At 37.2% G+C, this 20,608-nt stretch overlaps 1 protein-coding gene and 1 non-coding gene across 2 annotated transcripts in view; both read left to right on the plus strand.

The window, feature by feature from the left end:
* Positions 1 to 20,608, plus strand: part of UBE2K (ubiquitin conjugating enzyme E2 K) — a 73,055-nt gene that overhangs the window by 28,317 nt on the left and 24,130 nt on the right. Inside the window, 1 exon segment of the mRNA XM_047719140.1 lies at positions 16,117 to 16,210. Within this exon segment, the coding sequence (XP_047575096.1) occupies positions 16,117 to 16,210 (94 nt within the window).
* On the plus strand, positions 12,589 to 12,696 carry LOC125094508 (U6 spliceosomal RNA). The gene has a single exon (XR_007125535.1). It is a non-coding gene; the product is annotated as a U6 spliceosomal RNA (small nuclear RNA).

Below are 20,608 nucleotides of genomic sequence, written 5' to 3' on the forward strand. Positions count from 1 at the left end.
CTCTTTCTGATTTCATAGGTGGGATCCTAGATTAATTTTGACTTTTTTCTAATGTATGCATTCAACATGAATCGCCCTCAAAGCACTGTTTTTATTACCTTCTGCAAATTTTGATGTCTTTTTGTTTTCATTTAGTTCAGAACATTTTAAGAGTTCTATTAAGAGGTCTTCTTTGACCTATGTGTTATTGAGAAGTGTGTTGTTTAATCTCCCAAGTGTTTTGAGGTTTTCCAGCTATCTTCCTCTCATTGATTTCTAGTTTATTTTTATTTATTTTTAAAAGATTTTATTTCTGAATAACCTCCACACTCACTATGGGGCTTGAACTCACAAACCTGAGATCAAGAATTGCATGCTCTGTGGGCGCCTGGGTGGCTCAGTGGGTGAAAGCCTCTGCCTTCAGCTCAGGTCATGATCCCAGGGTCCTGGGATCCAGCCCCACATTGGGCTCTCTGCTCAGCAGGGAGCCTGCTTCCTCCTCTCTCTCTGCCTGTTTCTCTGCCTATTTGTGATCTCTGTCTGTCAAATAAATAAATAAAATCTTAAAAAAAAAAAAAAAAAAAAGAATTGCATGCTCTGCTGACTGAGCCAGCCACTTGCCCTGATTGCCAGTGTGATTCCATTGTGGTCTGACAGTATACTTTGTATATTCCTGTTCTTTTGAATTTATATTATTCCTGATCCTAATTTGTGTTTTTTGAGCTTGAGAAGAGTATATATTCTCCTGCTGTTGGATGAAGTAGTTTATGGATGTACATTAGATCCAGTTTGGTGTTTACTAATCAGTCCCATCTATGTCTGTCTACTGGATTTGTCAAATAATGGTAGAAGGATGTTGCAGTCTGAGTATAGTAGCGGATTCATCTCTTTCTCATAGTTTTATTGTACTGCCTCATGTATTGTGAAGCTCCTTATTTTTTTTGTTTTTTTTAAGATTTGTTTATTTTAGAGGGAGAGAGAATTTTTTTTTTTTTTAAGATTTTCTTTATTTGAGAGAGCACTAGAGCACAGGGAGGGACAGAGGGAGGGGGAGAAGCAGACTCCCTGCTGAGTGGGGAATGCAATATGGGGCTCCCATCCCAGGACCCTGAGCATGACTGGAGCCAAAGGCAGCTGCTTAACTGAATGAGTCACCAAGACCCTGAGAGAGAATCTTTTTTTTTTTTTTTTAAGATTTTATTTATTTATTAGGGAGACACATCGAGAGAGGGAACACAAGCAGGGGGAGTGGGAGAGGGAGAAGCAGGCTTCCTGCTGATCAGGGAGCCCAATGCGGGGCTTGCCCAGGACCCTGGAATCATGACCTGAGCCGAAGGCAGACTGAGTCATGCAGGCGCCCCCGGACAGAGAATCTTAAGCAGACTCCCCATTGAGTACAGAGCCTTGGTGTGGGGTCGACCTCACAACCCTGAGATCATGATCTAAGCTGAAATCAAGAGCTGGATCCTTAACTGATAGGCCACCCAGACACCCCTGAAACTCCGTTGTTATGCTTACATATACTTTAAGAATTTTTTAAGAAGATTTATTTATTTGAGAACAAGAGAGAGTTGGGGGAGGGACAGAGGGAGAGAGAGAATCCTCAAAACATGCGGCTCTATCCTAGGACCCTGAGATCATGACCTGAGCTGAAATCAAGAGTCAAATGATTAACTTACTGAGCCACCCAGGCGCCCCCCTTTTGGCTGTTCTTGAATAATGCTGCCATGAAATGGGTGCGCAGATTATTTGAGACCCTGATTTTTGAGCATGTACCAGAAGTGGAATTGCTTAATCACATAGTAATTCCATTTGCAATTTTTTGATGAACAACATACTGTTTAACATTGTGGCTGCACTGTTTTATGTTCCCACCAGCAGTGCACATGGTCCCAGTTTTTCCACGTCCATGACAACACTTACTACTTTCAATTTTTTTTGATAGTAGCCATCCCTGTAGATCCTTGTATCTCATTGTGGTTTTGATTTGCATTTCCCTAATTATAGTTATGTAATAATGTTGAGAATCTTTTTATGTGCTTGTTGGCCACTTGCATATCTTGTAGAGAAATGTCTATTTAACTACTTGACCCTCCCCCATGTGTGTGTGTGTGTGTGTGTGTAAAGCGATAGAAGTTTATTAAATGAAGATAAAAAGTTCTCAAGAGTGAGAGCGGTCTCGGCAGGGTTGCCCAAGTACTTTATCCATTTTTTTTTTAAAGATTTTATTTATTTATTTGACAGAGATCACAAGTAGGCAGAGAGGCAGGCAGAGAGAGAGGGGTAGGCAGGCTCCCTGCTGAGCAGAAAGCCCGATGCAGGGCTCGATCCCAGGACCCTGGGATCATGACCTGAGCTGAAGGCAGAGGCCTAACCCACTGAGCCACCCAGACGCCCCACTTTACCCATTTTTTAATTGTGGTTTTTTTTTAATGATTTTAAGAGTTCTTTTACATATCCTGGATATTAATCACTTGTCATTTACATGACTTTTAAATAATTTCTTCCACTCCATAGGTTGCCTTTTTACTCTGTTGATTGTGTTCTTTGATGCACAGGAACTTTTCACTTTGATGTGATTCCAGTTCTTATTTCTATTTTTGTTGGTGTCATATCCAAGAAATCATTGCCAAATCCAGTTGTCATGAAGCTTTTATGTTTTCTTAGTTTTATAGTTTTTCCATTCTCTTTACTGTCAGTGTGTCTTTGTCTTTGCATTTAAAGTGAGTTTCATTTAGATAGCATATAGTTGACCTTTTTCTTTATCCACTCCAGTAGTATTTATCTTTTGTTATATTTAGACTATTGATATTTAAAATTATTGTTGATATATTTGGATTAATGTCTGCCGCTTTTTTTTTTTTTTTACACTGTTTTTTTTTTTCCTTTTTTTAAGATTTTATTTATTCCGAGAGAGAGACAGATCACAAGCAGGGGGAGAGGCAGAAGCAGACTCCCACTCAGTTGGGAGCCCAGCATGGGGTTCGATCCTAGGACCTGCAGATCATAACCCAAACCAAAGGCAGATGCTTAATCATTAGAGCCACCGAGGTGCCCCCTCCTTTTTTTACTGTATTTTATTTGTTGCCCTTGTTCCTTCTCTTTTTTGTCTTACACTCTTTTTCTGCCTTAACTTGTTTTATTGAGCATTTTATGATTCCATTTTTTTTCTTCTCTTAGCATATTATTTGTGCTTTTTCTTTCTTATTTTTAGTAGTTGCCTTTGAAATTGCTGCATATACTTAACAGATACTCTTTGTAATAACACTGTACTACTTCACAAGTAGTGAGAGTACTTTGTAACAAAATTCACGTTTCCAAAAAAAAAAATTCACATTTCCTCCCTCCTGTCTACTATAACTCATTCATTTCTTACCCATGAGGTATAGTCACCAGATACTTTTTTGTTGTTATTGTTTTGAACATATTCTTATCTGTTAGATAATTAAGAATATGAAAAGTCAGGGGTCCCTGGGGGACTCAGTCCATTAAGGATCACACTGTTGATTTTGGCTCAGGTCATGATCTCAGGTTTGTGAGATTTGAGTCCTGCCTACATCAGGTTCTGTGCTGGGCGTGGAGCCTGCTTGGAACTCTCTCTCCCTCTGCCCTTTGCCACCCACTTTCTCTCCCTCACCCTCCTCCCTTCCTCCCCCAACTCCTCTGTCCAAAAAAGAGTAAGATCAAAGATTCTATTTAACCTTTATTTTTTCTCTAATGCTCTTTGTTTCTTTTTTCTTTATGTAAATTCTGTGTTTCTGATCTATAGCATTTTCCTACTTCCTGAAGAATTTCTTCTACTATTTCTTGCAAGACAGGTCAGCTAATAATAGATGTCCTATTCTTATTTGGGAAGTCTTTATTTATCTTTCATATCTGAAGGATAATTTTGCTAGATATATAGAATGTTAGGTTGGTAGGGCTTTTTGCTTTCAACACTTGTTTTCATTTTTATTATTTTTTAAGTTATCTCCACATCCATCATGAGGCCTGAACCCACGACCCTGAAATCAAGAGTCACACACTCCACCGACTGAGCCACCCACGCATTCCTGCTTTCAACACTAAATACTACAGTCCATTTTCTTGCTTTCATGATTTTTTAAAAGATTTTATTTATTTATTTATTTATTTATAAAGGTTTTATTTATTTATTTGACAGAGAGAGACACAGCAAGAGAGGGAACACAAGCAGAGGGAGTGGGAGAGGGAGAAGCAGACTTCCCACCCAGCAGGGATCCTGATGTGGGGCTCCATCCCAGGACCCTGAGATCATGACCTGAGCCGAAGGCAGAGCCTTTTACCCACTGAGCCACCCAGGCGCCCCCCAATGTAATTTTTATCTTTGCTCCTTGTTAGGCAAGGTTTTTTTTTTCTTCTGATATTCTTTTCAAGCTTTTCTCTTTGTGTTTGGTTTTCTTCAGTTTGCATATGATATGCCTAAGCTATAGATTTCTTAGGATTGATCCTCTTTTACATTCTCTGAATTTCTTGGATCTGTGATTCAGTGTCTGTCATTAATTTAGGGAAATTCTTGGTCATTATTGCTTCAAATATTTCTTCTTTTCCTGTCTTCTCATTCTGGTATTCTCATTACTTGTATGTTACACCTTTTGGAGATTCTAGTCTTTTTCATTTGTCCTTCCTTTGCATTTCAGATTTTGGGGTTTCTATTCATTTTTTTCTAGCTCACAGATTCATTTTTTGTGTTTACTTACTAATGGGCCCATCAGAGGCATTTTTCATTTCTGTTTTTTTTTTTTTTTTTTTTTTAAATTATTTCTAGCATGTTCTTTTAATTCCTTCTTAGAGTTTCCATCTCTTTGTTAACATTACCTACTTGATTTGGGCATTGTTAACTTCTTCCATAATGGCACTTAGCATATTAATCATAGTTTAAAATTTTTAGTCTAATTCTAGCATTTCTGCCTTCTGAGTCTTTTTCTGTGGTTTTGTTTTTTGGTATGCCTTATAATTTTTTCTTGAAAGCCAAAGTCATGAACGATATACTTGGTAAAAGGAACCAAGGTAGATAGGCCTTCAGTGTGAGACTTTATGTCTGTCTGTCCAGGGATACTGTTTGCTATAGCTGTAGATACCAAAGTCTAAAATCTCCTCTGTTGTTCTTATTTTTGTCTTCCCTGTTGCCTCTGGGGCTCCCTAGAGACATCTTCTTAAGTCAGGTCTGAGACATGCAGTTCTTGGAGTTGTAATCCCCTGTTATTACACAGGAGCCCTATTGATGTGGTGTTTGGGGGAGGGGAAGCAGTCTATGGTCCTGTAATTGGGTCTCACTCTTTTTTTTTTTTTTTAAACCTCATTTATTGAAAGAGTGTGTGTGTACAAGCAGAGGGGAGTGGCAGGCAGATGAAGAAGGAGGCTCCCTGATGCAGGACTCAGTCCCGGGACCCTGGGACCATGACCTGAGCCACCCAGGTGTCCCTGGGTCTCAGTCTTTTAGGGAGCCTATCCCGCGCTAAGCTGTGACCTTTAGAAGTACTTCTCAGTTCCCCTGCTCTCTGTCAGGAGCATGAGCGCATTTTCCTCTGATTGTCACTGTGAAAATGTGGCAGGGAACCTGGAGGTAAAAACTCAACAAAAATGGCAAGGCCCTTTGAGAGTTGTTCACTCTCAAATTTATTCTGACTGTGCCTCCAGCACTTTGTCAATTACAGTTTAGTTTTTCCTGCTGGGGTAATGGCTCATGCTTGTGAGCTTTTGCCCTGATAATTTTGAATCTTACTTTCTCCCAGTCACGTCACCACGTCACAGGCCAGCATTTGCCCTGTGCTTCATTTCTCTGATGGATTTCAGAGGAGTTGTTGATGTTCAGTTTTTAGCTTTTTTCCTCTGTGGATGGGAGTGGTGATTTCTAAGTTTTTACATGTTGGGTTGGAAACCAGAATTATATTCATTTATTTTTGTTTGTAGTATTCTGTTAAATTGCACTGTAATTCTTCTAGACATCTCTGAATTAATTGGTTACTTAATGTTTTTTTCATTATATTTAATGCATCAGTGATTTCCATTAGGGTTATATATTTTTTCCTACCTATGATGAAATTATTTCCTTAGGCAGTTTCTAGGAGTTGTAATATTGGGTTGAAGAGTGTGACAAGGGCACCTGGGTGGCTCAGTCGTTAAGCAGCTGCTTTTGGCTCAGGTCATGACCCCAGGGTCCTGGGATTGAGTCCCACATGGGACGGGCTCCCTGCTCGGTGGGAGGCCTGCTTCTGCCTCTCCCACTCCCCCTGCTTGTGTTCCCTCTCTTGCTGTCTCTCTCTGTCCAATAAATAAATAAAAAAACTTTTTAAAAAAAAGAAGAGTGTGACAGATTTTATGGTGTTATTACTTTTTGCTATATTGCCTTTAAAAGGGCTTCTGAGCTTTATTGATATCCCTTCAACTTTAGCAGTTTTGGATATTAAGAATTTTGCCAGTTTAGAAAACGTAAAATGTAATAGAAGATTACTTTACACGTGGATGTCCAGTTGGTCTAGTACCATTTTTGTTGAAAATAATTGTTTTTTGGGGCACCTGGGTGACTCAGTCGTTAAGCATCTGTCCTCTGCTCAGGTCATGATCCCAGGGTCCTGGGATTGAGCCCTGCCTCAGGCTCCCTGCTCAGTGGGAAGCCTGCTTCTCCCTCTTCCACTCCGCCTGCTTGTGTTCCCTCTCTCACTGTCTTCTCTCTCTGTCAAATAAATAAATACAATCTTTTAAAAAAACAATTTTTTCCCCTCCCATCAGATTATTCCTTTATCAAAGATGAGTTGACTATATGAGTATGGGCCTATTTCTGAGCTCCCTGTTCTGTTCTATTGGTCCATGTGTCTGTTACAATACCATGCTGTTGATTTTAGTAGCTTTATGATAGCCCCATCAGAAATGGAAAAAATGAAAAAGGGATGACTTTTTTTTTTTTTAAGATTTTATTTATTTACTTGATAGGCAAAGATCACAAGTAGGCAGAGAGGCAGGCAGAGAGAGAGAGGTGGAAGCAGGCTCCCTGCTGAGCAGAGATGCCCGATGTGGGGCTCAATCCCAGGACCCTGAGATCATGACCTGAGCCAAAGGCAGAGGCTTTAACCCGCTGAGCCACCCAGGTGCCCCAAGGGATGACTTTTAATAATAATATTCAGATAGGGAGCTGGGTGGCTCAGTTGGTTAAGCAGCTGCCTTCGGCTCAGGTCATGATCCCAGCGTCCTGGGATCGAGTCCCACATCGGGCTCCTTGCTTGGTGGGGAGCCTGCTTCTCCCTCTGCCTCTGCCTGCCATTCTGTCTGCCTGTGCTTGCTCTCTCTCCCTCTCTCTCTGACAAATAAATAAATTAAAAAAAAAATCTTTAAAAAAAAAATAATAATAATATTCAGATAGCACTGTGGTCTCCCATCTATCCCAGATCCGTTTGTGTGTGTGTGTGTTTAAAGCTTTTATTTATTTACTTGAAAGAGAAAAAGAACATAAGAGCAGGGGGAGGGGCAAAAGGAGAGGGACAAGCAGACTCCCCACTGAGCAGAGGGATCTATTGTGAGGCTGTGTCCCAGTACCCCAGGATCGAGACCTGAAGCAAAAGAGAGATGCTTAACTGACTGAGGCACCTAGGCTCCCCCATAGTTCTTGGTTTTATTTACCCTAAGGGAATCACTGTTACCAGTTTCTTACTTATGGTCCTGGAAGTTTGTGTGTATGTGTGTGTGTGTGTGTGTGTGTGTGTGTGTGTGTGTACATATTCAGGGCTTTAAATGTGAAGAAAATAACTATTTTGCTTACTTTTTCTTTCTGCAGTCTTACAAGTGATATGTGAAGTCTAACGTTTCTTTGAGTAAGTGTAAAATAAAAAGTTCTAGGGGTGCCTGGGTGGCTCAGTTGGTTAAGCATCCACCTCAGGTCATGATTTCAAGGTGTGAGATTGAGCCCCACATTGGCTTGTGCTAGGTATGGAGCATGCTTAAGATTCTTTCTCTCCCTCTGCCCCCCTTTAAAAAATCTAAATGACAAAATATTGTGTCAAAGTATAAGTAAAGGTTTTTTTTTTTTCTTCTCACTGTCATACAACAGGGCATTCTGTTACTGATGGTATCTTAAGATAAGTCAGTGAAATTAAGTATGTATGTCTTGGCTCACATGTCATTTTTGAAGCTTAGCTTCACTAATTATTAGCTGTGTGACCTCTATATCTCAGTTTCTGTGTTGCTTAATACATAAGATTGTTAAAAGGGTCAAATGAGTTACTACATATAAATCAGAATACTACTTATAAGGTGTTACATAAGTTATTAGCTATTATTTTCACTCTCTGCCAGCAACATTAGCTACTCTCTCCTTAAAACATTTTTTTCCGGGCACCTGGGTGGCTCAGTTGATTATGCGACTGCCTTTAGCTCAGGTCGTCATCCTGGAGTCCTGAGATCGAGTCCCACATTGGGCTTCCTGCTCAGTTTGGGGGAGGGGGGGTCTGCTTCTCCCTTTGACCCTCCCCCTTCTCATACTCTCTCTCTCTCTCTCTCTCATTCTCTTTCCCAAGTAAATAAAATCTCTTAAAAATAATTTTAAAAATTAAAAATTAAAAATTAAAAAAAAAATTTCTTTCTTCCTTTTGTGGCAGTGGTAACAGACTATCTTGGTTTTTCCTGGTCTTGCTCGTCATTGTATCGTCAGCCCAGATCACTCCTGGATTTTAGATCATGAACCATATTCTTGGCCCTTTGGATTTTCATATGTAGCTCTTTTCAACATGGCCAAATCTGAGTTTTTATTTTCCTTTTCTCCAAATTTTGACCTCTCACTTTGTTTCCTTATCTTAGTTTTTTATTGCATTGTCATCCACTCAGTAGAAAAGCAAACTATAAGAGTAATCCTGGTTCCTTCTTTAAGAGAGCATACACTTGTAGTTTATAGTAACTTATTCCTAGAAATTTTTCCTCATCTCTCTCTCTTTTTTTTTTTTTAAAGATTTTATTTATTTGAGAGAGAGAGAGAGAGCGAGAGACAGCATGTGCACTAATGCATGAGTTGGGGGAGGGGCAGAGAGAGGGAATAGGAGAAGCAGGCTCCCCACTGAGCAGGGAGCCCCACATGGGGCTGGATCCCAGGACCCGGAGATCATGACCTGAGCCGAAGGCAGATACTCAACCCACTGAGCCACCCAGGTGCCCCACCTCATATCTTTCTTTTTAAGATTTTTAATTATTTTAGGGGTGCCTGGGTGGCTCAGTGGGTTAAAGCCTCTGCCTTCAGCTCAGGTCATGGTCTCAGGGTCCTGGGATTGAGCCCCGCATCGGGCCCTCTGCTTGGCAGGGAGCCTGCTTCCCCCTCTCTCCGCCTGCTTCTCTGCCTACTTGTGATCTCTGTCTGTCAAATAATTAAATAAAATCTTTTAAAAAAAAGATTTTTGAGGGCGCCTGGGTGGCTCAGTGGGTTAAGCCGCTGCCTTCGGCTCAGGTCATGATCTCAGGGTCCTGGGATCGAGTCCCACATTGGGGTTCTCTGCTCAGCGGAGATCCTGCTTCCCTCTCTCTCTCTCTGCCTGCCTCTCCATCTGCTTGTGATCTCTCTCTGTCAAATTAAAAAAAAAAAAATCTTTAAAAAAGATTTTTGATTATTTTAGAGGTAGACAGCACAGGCGTGGGGGGGGAGTGTCAGCAGGGGGAGGAGCAGAGGAAGAGGGACAAGCTACTCCAAGCTGAGCAGGATACCTGACGAGAGGCTTGATCTCTTGATCCTGAGATCATGACCTGAGCCGAAATCAGGAGTGGGATGCTCAACTGACTGAGCAACCCCGATCTGTTATCTCTCTTGATTGATTTACTTCTTTTCATCAAAGTGAACTTCCTTCCTTCCTCTCCTCCTCCCTTCTCCTCTCCCTCCCTCCTTCCTTGCTTGCTTCCTTCCTTCCTTCCTTTTTTTCCAAAATGGACTTTCTGATAACTTTCACTGGTTCCTAACCTTTCTCTGTGTATCTGCTTTAATCTACCTCCAGGCATTTTTTCCTCACTACAGTGGTTTGTTCTTGAAAAGACTCAAATCTGGTTGTTAAATCACAGCTTTAAATGTTTCTCATTGTTCTTCCTGACCCTGTAATCTGGCTCCTGCCTACTTTCCCCAATTCATTTCTGCTCCTTTATTTTATGTGTATTCCAGGCATATTGGTGGCTTTTCAATTCTTAAACATGCCACGGTCCATTATTGCTTCTGTTTTGCACAGGGCGGACTTTCTGCCTGAAATGCCATCACTGGCATCATTCATAAATCTTTTAAAGGTAGTTATCCTCCAGATTCTCTTTGTTAAATATTACTCTCATGATATTCTGTACTTCATTTAAAAATTGTATAATTTATTGTTTAATACCTTAGAATGAAACCTCTGTAGATGTGGATAGGGTGGGTTAGAGAACATTTCTGGTTGATAATTTTACCACTCAGTACCTATTTGCCTTGTGAATAGTGAGTACTCAATAAATATTATGGGATTAATATGTTCAGAACTTTAATTATTCTGCATTACATATTGTGTGAAGTATGGTGACAGAAATCCAGAAAGTAAAATTTTAATGACAGACTGTTGCTGTAATTGGAAAGACTGTTATTTCCTGGTTCTGTATTATAGGTGCACTTGTCCAATATTGTAGCCACTAGCCACATGTGACTTTTTTTCAAGTTTTAAAAACTGTTTTTAGACTTTTAAAAAAATGTACAAATCAGAGGTTATTAGTATATTCACAAAGTTGTGCAGCTGTTATCACTAATTCTAAAATGTTTCGTATCCTTAAAAATAATCCTTGCACCCATTAGCAGATCCTTCCCATCTCTTTCTTCCCTCTCCTCTCTTCGCAACCAATAATTTACTTTCTATATCTGTAGATTTGACTATCACATTTGGCTTTTGAACACTTGAAGTGTGGGCAGCCCAAATTGAAATGTGCATGTGATTTATAAATTAAACACTGGGTTCCAAAGACACTGGTTTAAAAAAAAAAAATCTCAGAATTTTTAATTTTGATTACATGTTAAAATGATAATTTTATATATAGGAGATAAAATATTATTAAAGTTAATTTCTGTACTTCCTTCACTCTTTCTGGTGTGATTACTAGAAAATTTTATTTATTTTTTTTATTTTTATTTATTTATTTTTTTTAACATTTTTTTTAAAAGATTTTATTTATTTATTTGACAGACAGAGATCACAAGTAGGCAGAGAGAGAGAGAAGAGTAAGCAGGCTCCCTGCGGAGCAGACAGCCCGATGCGGGGCTCGATCCCAGGACCCTGGGATCATGACCTGAGCTGAAGGCAGAGGCTTTAACCCACTGAGCCACCCAGGCGCCCCTATTTATTTATTTTTAAAGATTTTATTTATTTGACAGAGACACATGTAGCGAGAGAGGGAACACAAGCAGGGGGAGTGGGAGAGGGAGAAGCAGGCCCCCTGTCAAGCGGGGGGCCTGATGTGGGGCTTGCTGTGGGGCTCGATCCCAGAACCCTGGGATCACAACCCGAGCCAAAGGCAGACGCCCAGCCATCTGAGCCACCCAAGGTGCCCCTAGAAAATTTTGAAGAACATTTGTGGCTTACTTTTTTTTTTTTTTTAAGATTTTATTGTTGGGCGCCTGGGTGGCTCAGTGGGTTAAGTCGCTGCCTTCGGCTCAGGTCATGATCTCAGGGTCCTGGGATCGAGTCCCGCGTTGGGCTCTCTGCTCGGCAGGGAGCCTGCTTCCCTCTCTCTCTCTCTCTCTCTGCCTGCCTCTCTGTCTACTTGTGATCTCTCTCTGTCAAATAAATAAGTAAAATCTAAAAAAAAAAAAAAAAAAAAAAAAAGATTTTATTGTTTATTTTTGTGAGACAGAGAGAAAAGGAGAACATGAGCGGGGGTAGGGGGAGAGGCAGAGGAAGAAGCAGACTCGTTGAGCAGAGAGCCTGATGCGGGACTTGATCCCCATATCCTGGGATCACGACCCCAGCGAAGGTATATGCTTAACTGACTGAGCCACCTAGGTGCCCTGTGGCTTATATTATTATATATCTGTTGGACAGCACTGATCTAAAACTTGTATTTATTAGTAAGGGTCATAAATGTTCCCATGGCTTCAGTTCCCTTCTGGTCTCTAAGTTTCCATGTCAACCTGCTTTGGGTATGTGACGTGCCCCAAGCTTCAGAATAGTTGTTACTTATTAACTGCTTGGAAAGTGGAAATCTTTCTTATTTGGGGGGTCTTAGAATAGTAGGGGAAAATAAGTCATTCATACTAACTTAGGGGAAAATAATGACAACTCTTAAACCTTTTAAGCCTCATTTCCAACAAATTAGGAAGAATGAAATTCACATTTATTTGCATGATACTGATAGTGCTCCTAAATTTTGGTAGTTGTGGTTTGACTAGGAAACAAAATGATAGTTTCTTTATAGCATATGAGAATGATCTATAACTTCAGGGGTAATTTAGATTTAAAATTTGAAATTTAGATTGAAATTTTGTTTTAGAATAAATCTTCCCAAATAAATATAAGTGAGAGTAATGCGACAAGTGGTCCTTAAAAAAATATATATATAGTATTTGCTTTAGGTGGAAATTTTCTGCTTCTACATCATTGTCAAAAGTCAACATATGTGCTCACTTCGGCAGCACATATACTAAAAATTGGAACGATACAGAGAAGATTAGCATGGCCCCTGTGCAAGGATGACACGCAAATTCGTGAAGTGTTCCATATTTAAAAAAAAAAAGTCAACATATTACAGTGTTAAGTGACTACTGTACATTTAGCATTTACTTTTTGGCAGACATTGTTTTATATATTGTATTAATTAAATTCCCCCAAGAACTGTACATAGTAAGTACTCTTATAATTCCCAGTTGACAGAGGTTGAAACTTTGGTTGAGTGTTTAATTAACTTGCTTGAGGTCACATGTAAGTTTAAACAGGTTAAATAACAATGTACTTAGAGCTTTTCTTATAAAATCTTTCAGTTTTTAGTTTTTCTCACTAGAATGTAAGCTCCAAGTGGGCAGGGACTTAGTTTTGCTCACTAACACTTGAGATTTCTTTCTGGCATATAATAGACTCCAGGAATTATTTAGACAAATTTTGTGATATCAATTTACCTAGAGACTTGGCCTTGGAAAGCCAATAGAATTGCTTTAAATTCTGCACTGTTGCTTTATTGGCAGTAATGTCAATTTATGACATCCAGATAAGATTTAACATTATGTGCTGTTATGCATACTTTATATTTTAATAGTTGATTTTAGAAATGTTTGCTAGAAACTGTAGCTTCTATTCATGTCCTTTCCTTTTATGTGTTAGAATCCCATTGGAGCCACAAAGGAACATTAAAAAAACCAGAACTACCAAAGGCCCAACTGTGTGTTTAGTTGAGTTGGGAGAAGAAAATAAAATCAGTTTTGCAGATGTTGCCACAAAAAATTTAGTACAGTGGTAACACAGTTCTTCAGGGCTTCATCCAAAAGCCTTAGTCTTCCTGGTCATTAAAATGAATAACAAACATATTGTTTTGTTACTTTTAGAAATAACATTTCCATTCTTAGACTGGAAACAGAGCTGTGAAGTAAATTTTATAAAGTAGGGCTTTGAAATCAAAGGTTTTTATAATTAATATTATGGGGGAAGGGTAGCTATGCTTTCTTGAAGATTCTCATTAAATTTGAGATCTTTGTTCTCATTTTAGAGTAATAAAATTGAGAGATGTTAAGTGACTTGCCTAAATTAATGCCAGTTGAGTGGCGGAACTTGGATTCAACTCCTATCTGTCAGACTTCAAAGAGCATACTTTTTAAAATACTGTCATCTTTTGCCATTTTCTGTATCTTCCTTACAGTTCTTTGATTTTAAGTTAGTTTGTTGGGGGCACTGGGATCAAAAATCTGGATTGTGGAGTAACTGGACGTTAAACTGTGGAGATAATAAAGGATAATTATTGCATGATGGAAAAATTAAGCTGTGAAAAATCTGTCTTTATCCATTTTCTGTTTTTATCTTTGCTTATCTGGAGATAAAGATCCTACTCTGTCTAGACCATGTAGCATGCTTCTTTATGATGGATTCATCATGGTGATTGTATTTTTTTAAGCTAATTTAGTACGTTTTTCATACATTAATAGTGTGCTTTCTGTAGAGAAAAAAGTCTGTTTTCTTCTAATTATAATTTGGTGATAATGAGGACAGAAACGAGGACAGAAGAATACTAATACAATTAGTAATTGTTTATTTAGCATTTTACTAACTTGAGATTTGGGGGCAATCTGGAAGGCAGCCTCTCTGATATCTCTTACCTCTTCTTTTCCTCACCAAAACTTTAATCATGTCCTTTAGTATCCCGACATTTTAGGGTTATTTACTTTTTTTTGGAAAGGGAATATTGTGGGAAGCTATAAAGAACTTTGAAAGCGTTGATGATTTGCAAGATCGGATTACTCTTGTTTTACTTAGAACTCTCAGGGGAGAATTGGAAGTTCTACTTGCAGCTTCTAAATTGGGCAGTGGAAGTATGGTTTCTCTAATTTTCATTTTAACATTATTAATTCCTGTGCATACTGGACAAAGTATTTTATCATTGGTAAGATTGTATATTTCATCCTCCACCGCAAATATACCAAGGATGATAATGATTTTTTAGGGCACAGGAAGAAATTTCTCATGTGTATATTTGTAATTAATTTTAATTTGGGGGTAAAATTAACTTCAGGAAAAAATAAAATACATTAATTACAAAGGTAAAAATAGAAAAAGGTTATATAAAAATAAACCTACTAATTAGAATATTTTTCAAATGTATAAAGTTTCTAAATCTTGTTATTATTAAAAGATAAGATTAATTAGAAGTCATATGAAATCTTTAAAATTTGGGTTTTAAGTTATATATTTTTTCATTACTTATCATTCTGTATTAATATAAACTGCTTACTACAGAAAAAGTAAAATTGTTATCTTCTTGTTGGAGGTTGGGGGAGAAAGCCATGGACCTTAAAACAGTAATTCTTACATTGTTCATCCAGTAAACAAGCTTAAGAAGGTAGGGTTGAAAGCAAAAAATTTACTCTTGAAATCCTGCAAGGCTTTTTTTTAAGAGTGGATATGTTGTGTTACTTAGGTAAAAATATGAAATCGTAACCAAGAAAATGAAAACATAGCTTGTATATTAAGAATGTATGTTTTTAACAATTGAAAAAAAGAGAAAGTTTACCATATTAGGAATTTAGACTTAGGACCAGTAAGGTATTAGTGTAGATTACAAAGTATAAGTTGGAGAGCTCATTTACAGACAGGTACTTTTGAACAGTAATGTGAATCCCCTTGGAGGGTTTTCTGCATCATTTAAGGTCACCGTTAACAGATTGAGAAATTGAAATGATAGTATAGATATGAAATGACTTTGAGAAATGTAATGGGCAAAATAAATAGATGTAGATAAATTTAAAATAAGTCTGTTTTGAAAAGTAGATAGTTGACACTGAATTAAACTAAGCAGTGTAGCTTAGTTTAAACTAAGCAACTTAAAAGAGATTATACAAGGCATTAGATGATTCTAGTGAGGCATTTTAGGCTTCAGGAATTTTCATGGAAAGGGAAATTAAATTAGATGCTTCGAGTTTTCACCAGCTGGGTGGATGGAATAGTATTTTAGTTAACCTAAACATCTAGAACTGTTGTGGTTAGTTTGAGAGTTTATACCCTACATGGCTTTTAATGACCCTGAGTTTTCTGTTTATATGGATAGAACCCATGTAACCTGGGGTACAGTATAGCAGCGTTCATCTACAGATGAATAATAGACTTATCACGTTGGGCCTAACATACATGAAGTTGGCAAATATAAAATAGGTGTCTGCTCTTTTTCTCTAAACATTCCAATAAAGTTAACAAGCCATTGTACTGTTGTTCAGAGTGGTGTTATTTCATTAAAAACAATGAAGTGAAAATTTGTTAGTTTTTTGGTTTAAAATATTCTTAAAACTGGCTAATTAAATCCTAGAAAAGCATAGGTTATTATTCTTTACTAGAGCAGATAATCAAGTTTATTAAAGAGGGGGTTTCAACATTTTTTTATAGATAATACTTTAAAATAGGCTTTTTTCTTGCTGATATAACTAACATTTATTTTCTGTTTATTTTTAAGACGAGCAAAAATCAAATTAAAGTAGATCTTGTAGATGAGAATTTTACAGAATTAAGAGGAGAAATAGCAGGACCTCCAGACACACCATATGAAGGCAAGTACTTTTTTCTGTATCAAAATATTGTGCGTATTAGAACTTACCTGAAACATTAAATCAGAATAATCTTAAGTATCTATAAATTACATGGAAGGTAACTTCATTTGGCTTAGGATATTACAACATTTAAATAATAAATTTAGATATTGCTGTAGACTGATTTTTCTTACTGAATTTTAGCTAATTTTTTTTCTTTTCCCAACATAGATTTAGTAGAACCAAGTTAAAATTTATATAGGTTAGAATTTAACAGTAGAAAACATTTAGCATATTAAGCCTCTAATATATGGACTATAGATGCTCAGTTACCCTTCATATGGTATCTATAACAAATCTTGCCTTAAATTTCTGACTGATAAAATACTTATTTTTTTTATAAAGCTCCTCTCCCCTGTTTGTCATTAAGTATTTTATTCATTCATATGTCTTCACACAGGCTGTATTCCAAATATTTAATTTTCTTTATTCAGGAAAGCTTTGAATGATCGTTTCAAGACAGAAAAAGGAAAGGAGGCAACTTTGCTGAACTTTGTGTTCACAAACTAAGTCTGTAGCTCCTTTAGACTATGGAATTGGGTGGTAATATAAGGAAAGAAGCTTTTTCATAGCTTTTTATTTCCTCATTAGGCAAATCTTCAGTAATGAATATTATTGTAAATTTGGATTATGTAGCATATCCAAGGTTCTTGCCTTCAGATATATGCTTAGTAGAAATCATAACAGAATTTGTAGTCATAGTAGCATTTACTGAGTTCTTATTTTCAGAGCTTTACATGTATTTTCTCATTTAATCCTTAAAACAAATCTTATGAGGTAAGTAGTTGTCACTGTTCATAGAATGAAGAAACTTAAGCTCAGAGAAATTAAGTGCCTTGTTTAAGGTCAGACATCTAAGGGGCACAGCTGGGATTTGAGTCCTAATAAGCCTTTGACTTCAAAGCCAGTGTTTCTAATTGCTTTCTGCTTTTGAATAAATGAGGATTGACTGAATATTGAAAGTGGTGGTTATGTCTACTTTGAGCGAGGTCTTATAATTCCTTAATGAACAGTTAATCCAAAGTCATCAGAAAAACCCAGTATTCTAAAATATTTTAGTTTTCATTAAATTTTTAAAGACCCTAGAATGTCTTTAGCATATCCTACTAAATCTTAAATGGTAAAATTTTATTTCCTGTTTTATAGTTCATATGAGCCTTTTTTTTTCTTTCTTTTTTTTTTTAAAGAGGGTTTGTTTGTTTGTTTTTAAGATTTTATTTATTTGACAGACAGAGATCACAAGTAGGCGGAGAGGCAGGCAGAGAGAGTGGAAGGGAAGCAGGCTCCCTGCTGAACAGAGAGCCCGATGCGGGGCTCGATCCCAGGACCCTGGAATCATGACCTGAGCCAAAGGCAGAGGCTTTAACCCACTGAGCCACCCAGGCACCCCCATATGAGCCATTTCTTAACATTATTTAGTTTTGTATCCAGGCCTCATCTGGATGCTTTCATGGATACCATGCATTTAGTCCTTTTGACAATCATTAGATGGAAAAAAGGTCATTAGTTATCTTATGGAAATCATGTTCTTGTCTTAATAGTAGATAGTGTATGGAATGATACACTTGCTTCTTAAAGGTAAGCATTATAAATATTCTTGAATCTTTTTTAGGTTGTTTAGATGTATTTTTATTTTTTTTTATTTTTTTTTTAAAGACTTTATTTATTCATTTGACAGAGATCACAAGTAGGCAGAGAGAGAGAGGGGGAAGCAGGCTCCCTGCTGAGCAGAGAGCCCGATGCGATGCGGGGCTCAATTCCAGAACCCTGAGACCATGACCTGAGCCGAAGGCAGAGAGGCTCAACCCACTGAGCCACCCAGGCGCCCCTGTTTAGATGTATTTTTATTTTTTATTTTTTATTTTATTTTATTTTTTTTTAAAGATTTTATTTATTTATTTGAGAGAGAGACAGTGAGAGAGAGCATGAGCGAGGAGAAGGTCGGAGGGAGAAGCAGACTCCCCATGGAGCTGGGAGCCCGATGTGGGACTCGATCCCGGGACCCCGGGATCATGACCTGAGCCGAAGGCAGTCGTCCAACCAACTGAGCCACCCAGGCGTCCCGGTTTAGATGTATTTTTAAAAGCTAGTATGGCAATAGCATTATTATTCTAGAACTCTTCCAGCAAACGGATATTTATAAACAAGGTACCTCCTGAACTTAATAGGCAGAATGTTCATTACATTCTTAGAAACCCTTAATAAAAGTAGATGAATTTTTAAAAAAATTGGATAATACTCATTTGTAGATAATTAAGTTATAAATATACCATATTCTTTATTAATTGGAAGCAAGTTTGGTCATATTTAAGTGTTTCTGCTGCTGCAATGAGATATTAATGTTTGACAATACTAGTTTTTGTTTTGATAAGACTAGTTTTAATATGCTTTTTGAGTATAAATTGTGATCCTTTTTGTCATAAAACTATTAAGGAGAAATTGTTCATTTTATTTAGGAAAAGCACTATTGAAGGGCATAAACTAAGATATTTTTTGGAAAGATGAACATGAAGAAGATTTTGAAGATATATTTTGATAATATTTATTGCAGGGCTCTTGTTGGTTTTTGAGAGTTTTGGTTTTTTTTTTAATCTCTATAAGGCAAGTGTTTCCATGTGGAATGTTAAACTGTTTATAATGATTAACTAATGAGGAAACTATTTTATGTTGTGTTAAAAGTAATCAGATTAAAAAGTAGAATACCCATGGGAAAATTAGCAATATTGCACGTGTTACTTAACTCTTGTTTTTTTCTTTTGCTGTAATAGTGGCAAAGGAACAGTTTAGTTTTTGAACCTTTCTTCCTAAGAGTTGTTTTGAATTTATGAAATAATTGTTGGTATTTTAAAAATCTCATCCCTTCCCCATTTTCTTTTTTAAATGAAGTTAAGTCTAAAAATTACAAAGTTTTTATAATAAAAGCTATTTAAGAAGAAATGATTTATGGTGAAAAGTTAAAATATGAATTATGTAGTTATAAAGCTTGCTTAGTTGTGTTGCTCTGATGTAGGTGTGTATATATACACATACACACACCCATATATATAACAAATAATGCTGTGGTTAATGTTATGGTGGTTATATATTGAAAGATAAAAATGCAAGACAGAGCATATTAATAGAGCATATTAATAGCATGTGGAGTAAAAATAGGATTGAGGGGGGGACTCTAGGGGCCAGCATTATTTATGTAGTATTTCTGGGCTCTCACTGCTCCTAAGAAATTGTTTTGGACATTCAAGAAGGAACAACTTTATATGAAAGATTATAGAAATAGTCATCTAGAATTTAACAGAAAAAGTAATATTCTTAGGAAGGAAAAAGAACCTACATTTTACTCAGGCCACATTTATTATACCTATATTTGAAGCTGGCATTTATAACTCTAAACAAAAACAGTTCTATCTATAAACACAGAATTTTCTCAGGTACTTTTCTCTTACCTATCCTACTTGGTTTTTTGTTTGTTTGTTTGTTTTGACTACTTTCTTTTATATTGATTTCACTCTTGCCATATGCTCTGTGATTCAGGCAACTAGTTCAACTCATGCATAAGTCACTATGGGATATCATTAAAAAGAATTAGCAAGAAAAGAAGAATTGGAACCAGAAAGGGGTTGAAGAAAGTGTTACCAAGTGAATTGCCCCTTTGTTTTTCTCCCAGATCCACATTCATCTATTCCTAACAATGGAGGGAGATGGATTTGAGAGAATGTGGGTGATACTGAAAATTGAATTATGAAATTTTTAAATAATATTTATAAAATTTATTTTATAAATAAATATATTTATTTATAAAAATAGTTTTATTTATTTATTTGATGGACAGGGATCACAAGTAGGCAGAGATGCAGGCAGAGAGCCCATGCGGGGCTCGATCCCAAGACCCTGAGATCCTGACCTAAGCCGAAGGCAGAGGCTTGACCTACTGAGCCACCCAGGCGCCCCTGAATTAATGAAATTTTGAAGTTAATAATGCTAGTGCATAATTTTTATTTTATTTTACTTTTATTATGGAAAGTTTTAAGTATCTAGAGAAGACAAATGGTATAATGAATCTTTGGTGTACTTATTATCTGGCTTTAATAACTATCAATTTAGGGCCAGTCTTTGATCTAATTCATTCCTTTATTATTTTGGAGCAGATGCTAGGCATAGTATTTCAGTAGTACAGTTTTATTTGTTACATTCTGGAATAATGTGTATTCTATTTTAATAGATCATAAAATGTTAGGATTGGAAGGTTCCTTGAAGTTAGGATTCAAATCCACCCCCTCATCCAGTGGAAGGCTTCCCCACCTTCAGAGTTTCCTGAGCGGCAGTTACCTTTTCTTGAATTATCCCATTATGGGAAGCTAG

Source organism: Lutra lutra, chromosome 2, assembly GCF_902655055.1.
Source record: "Lutra lutra chromosome 2, mLutLut1.2, whole genome shotgun sequence".
Lineage (NCBI taxonomy): Eukaryota > Metazoa > Chordata > Mammalia > Carnivora > Mustelidae > Lutra > Lutra lutra.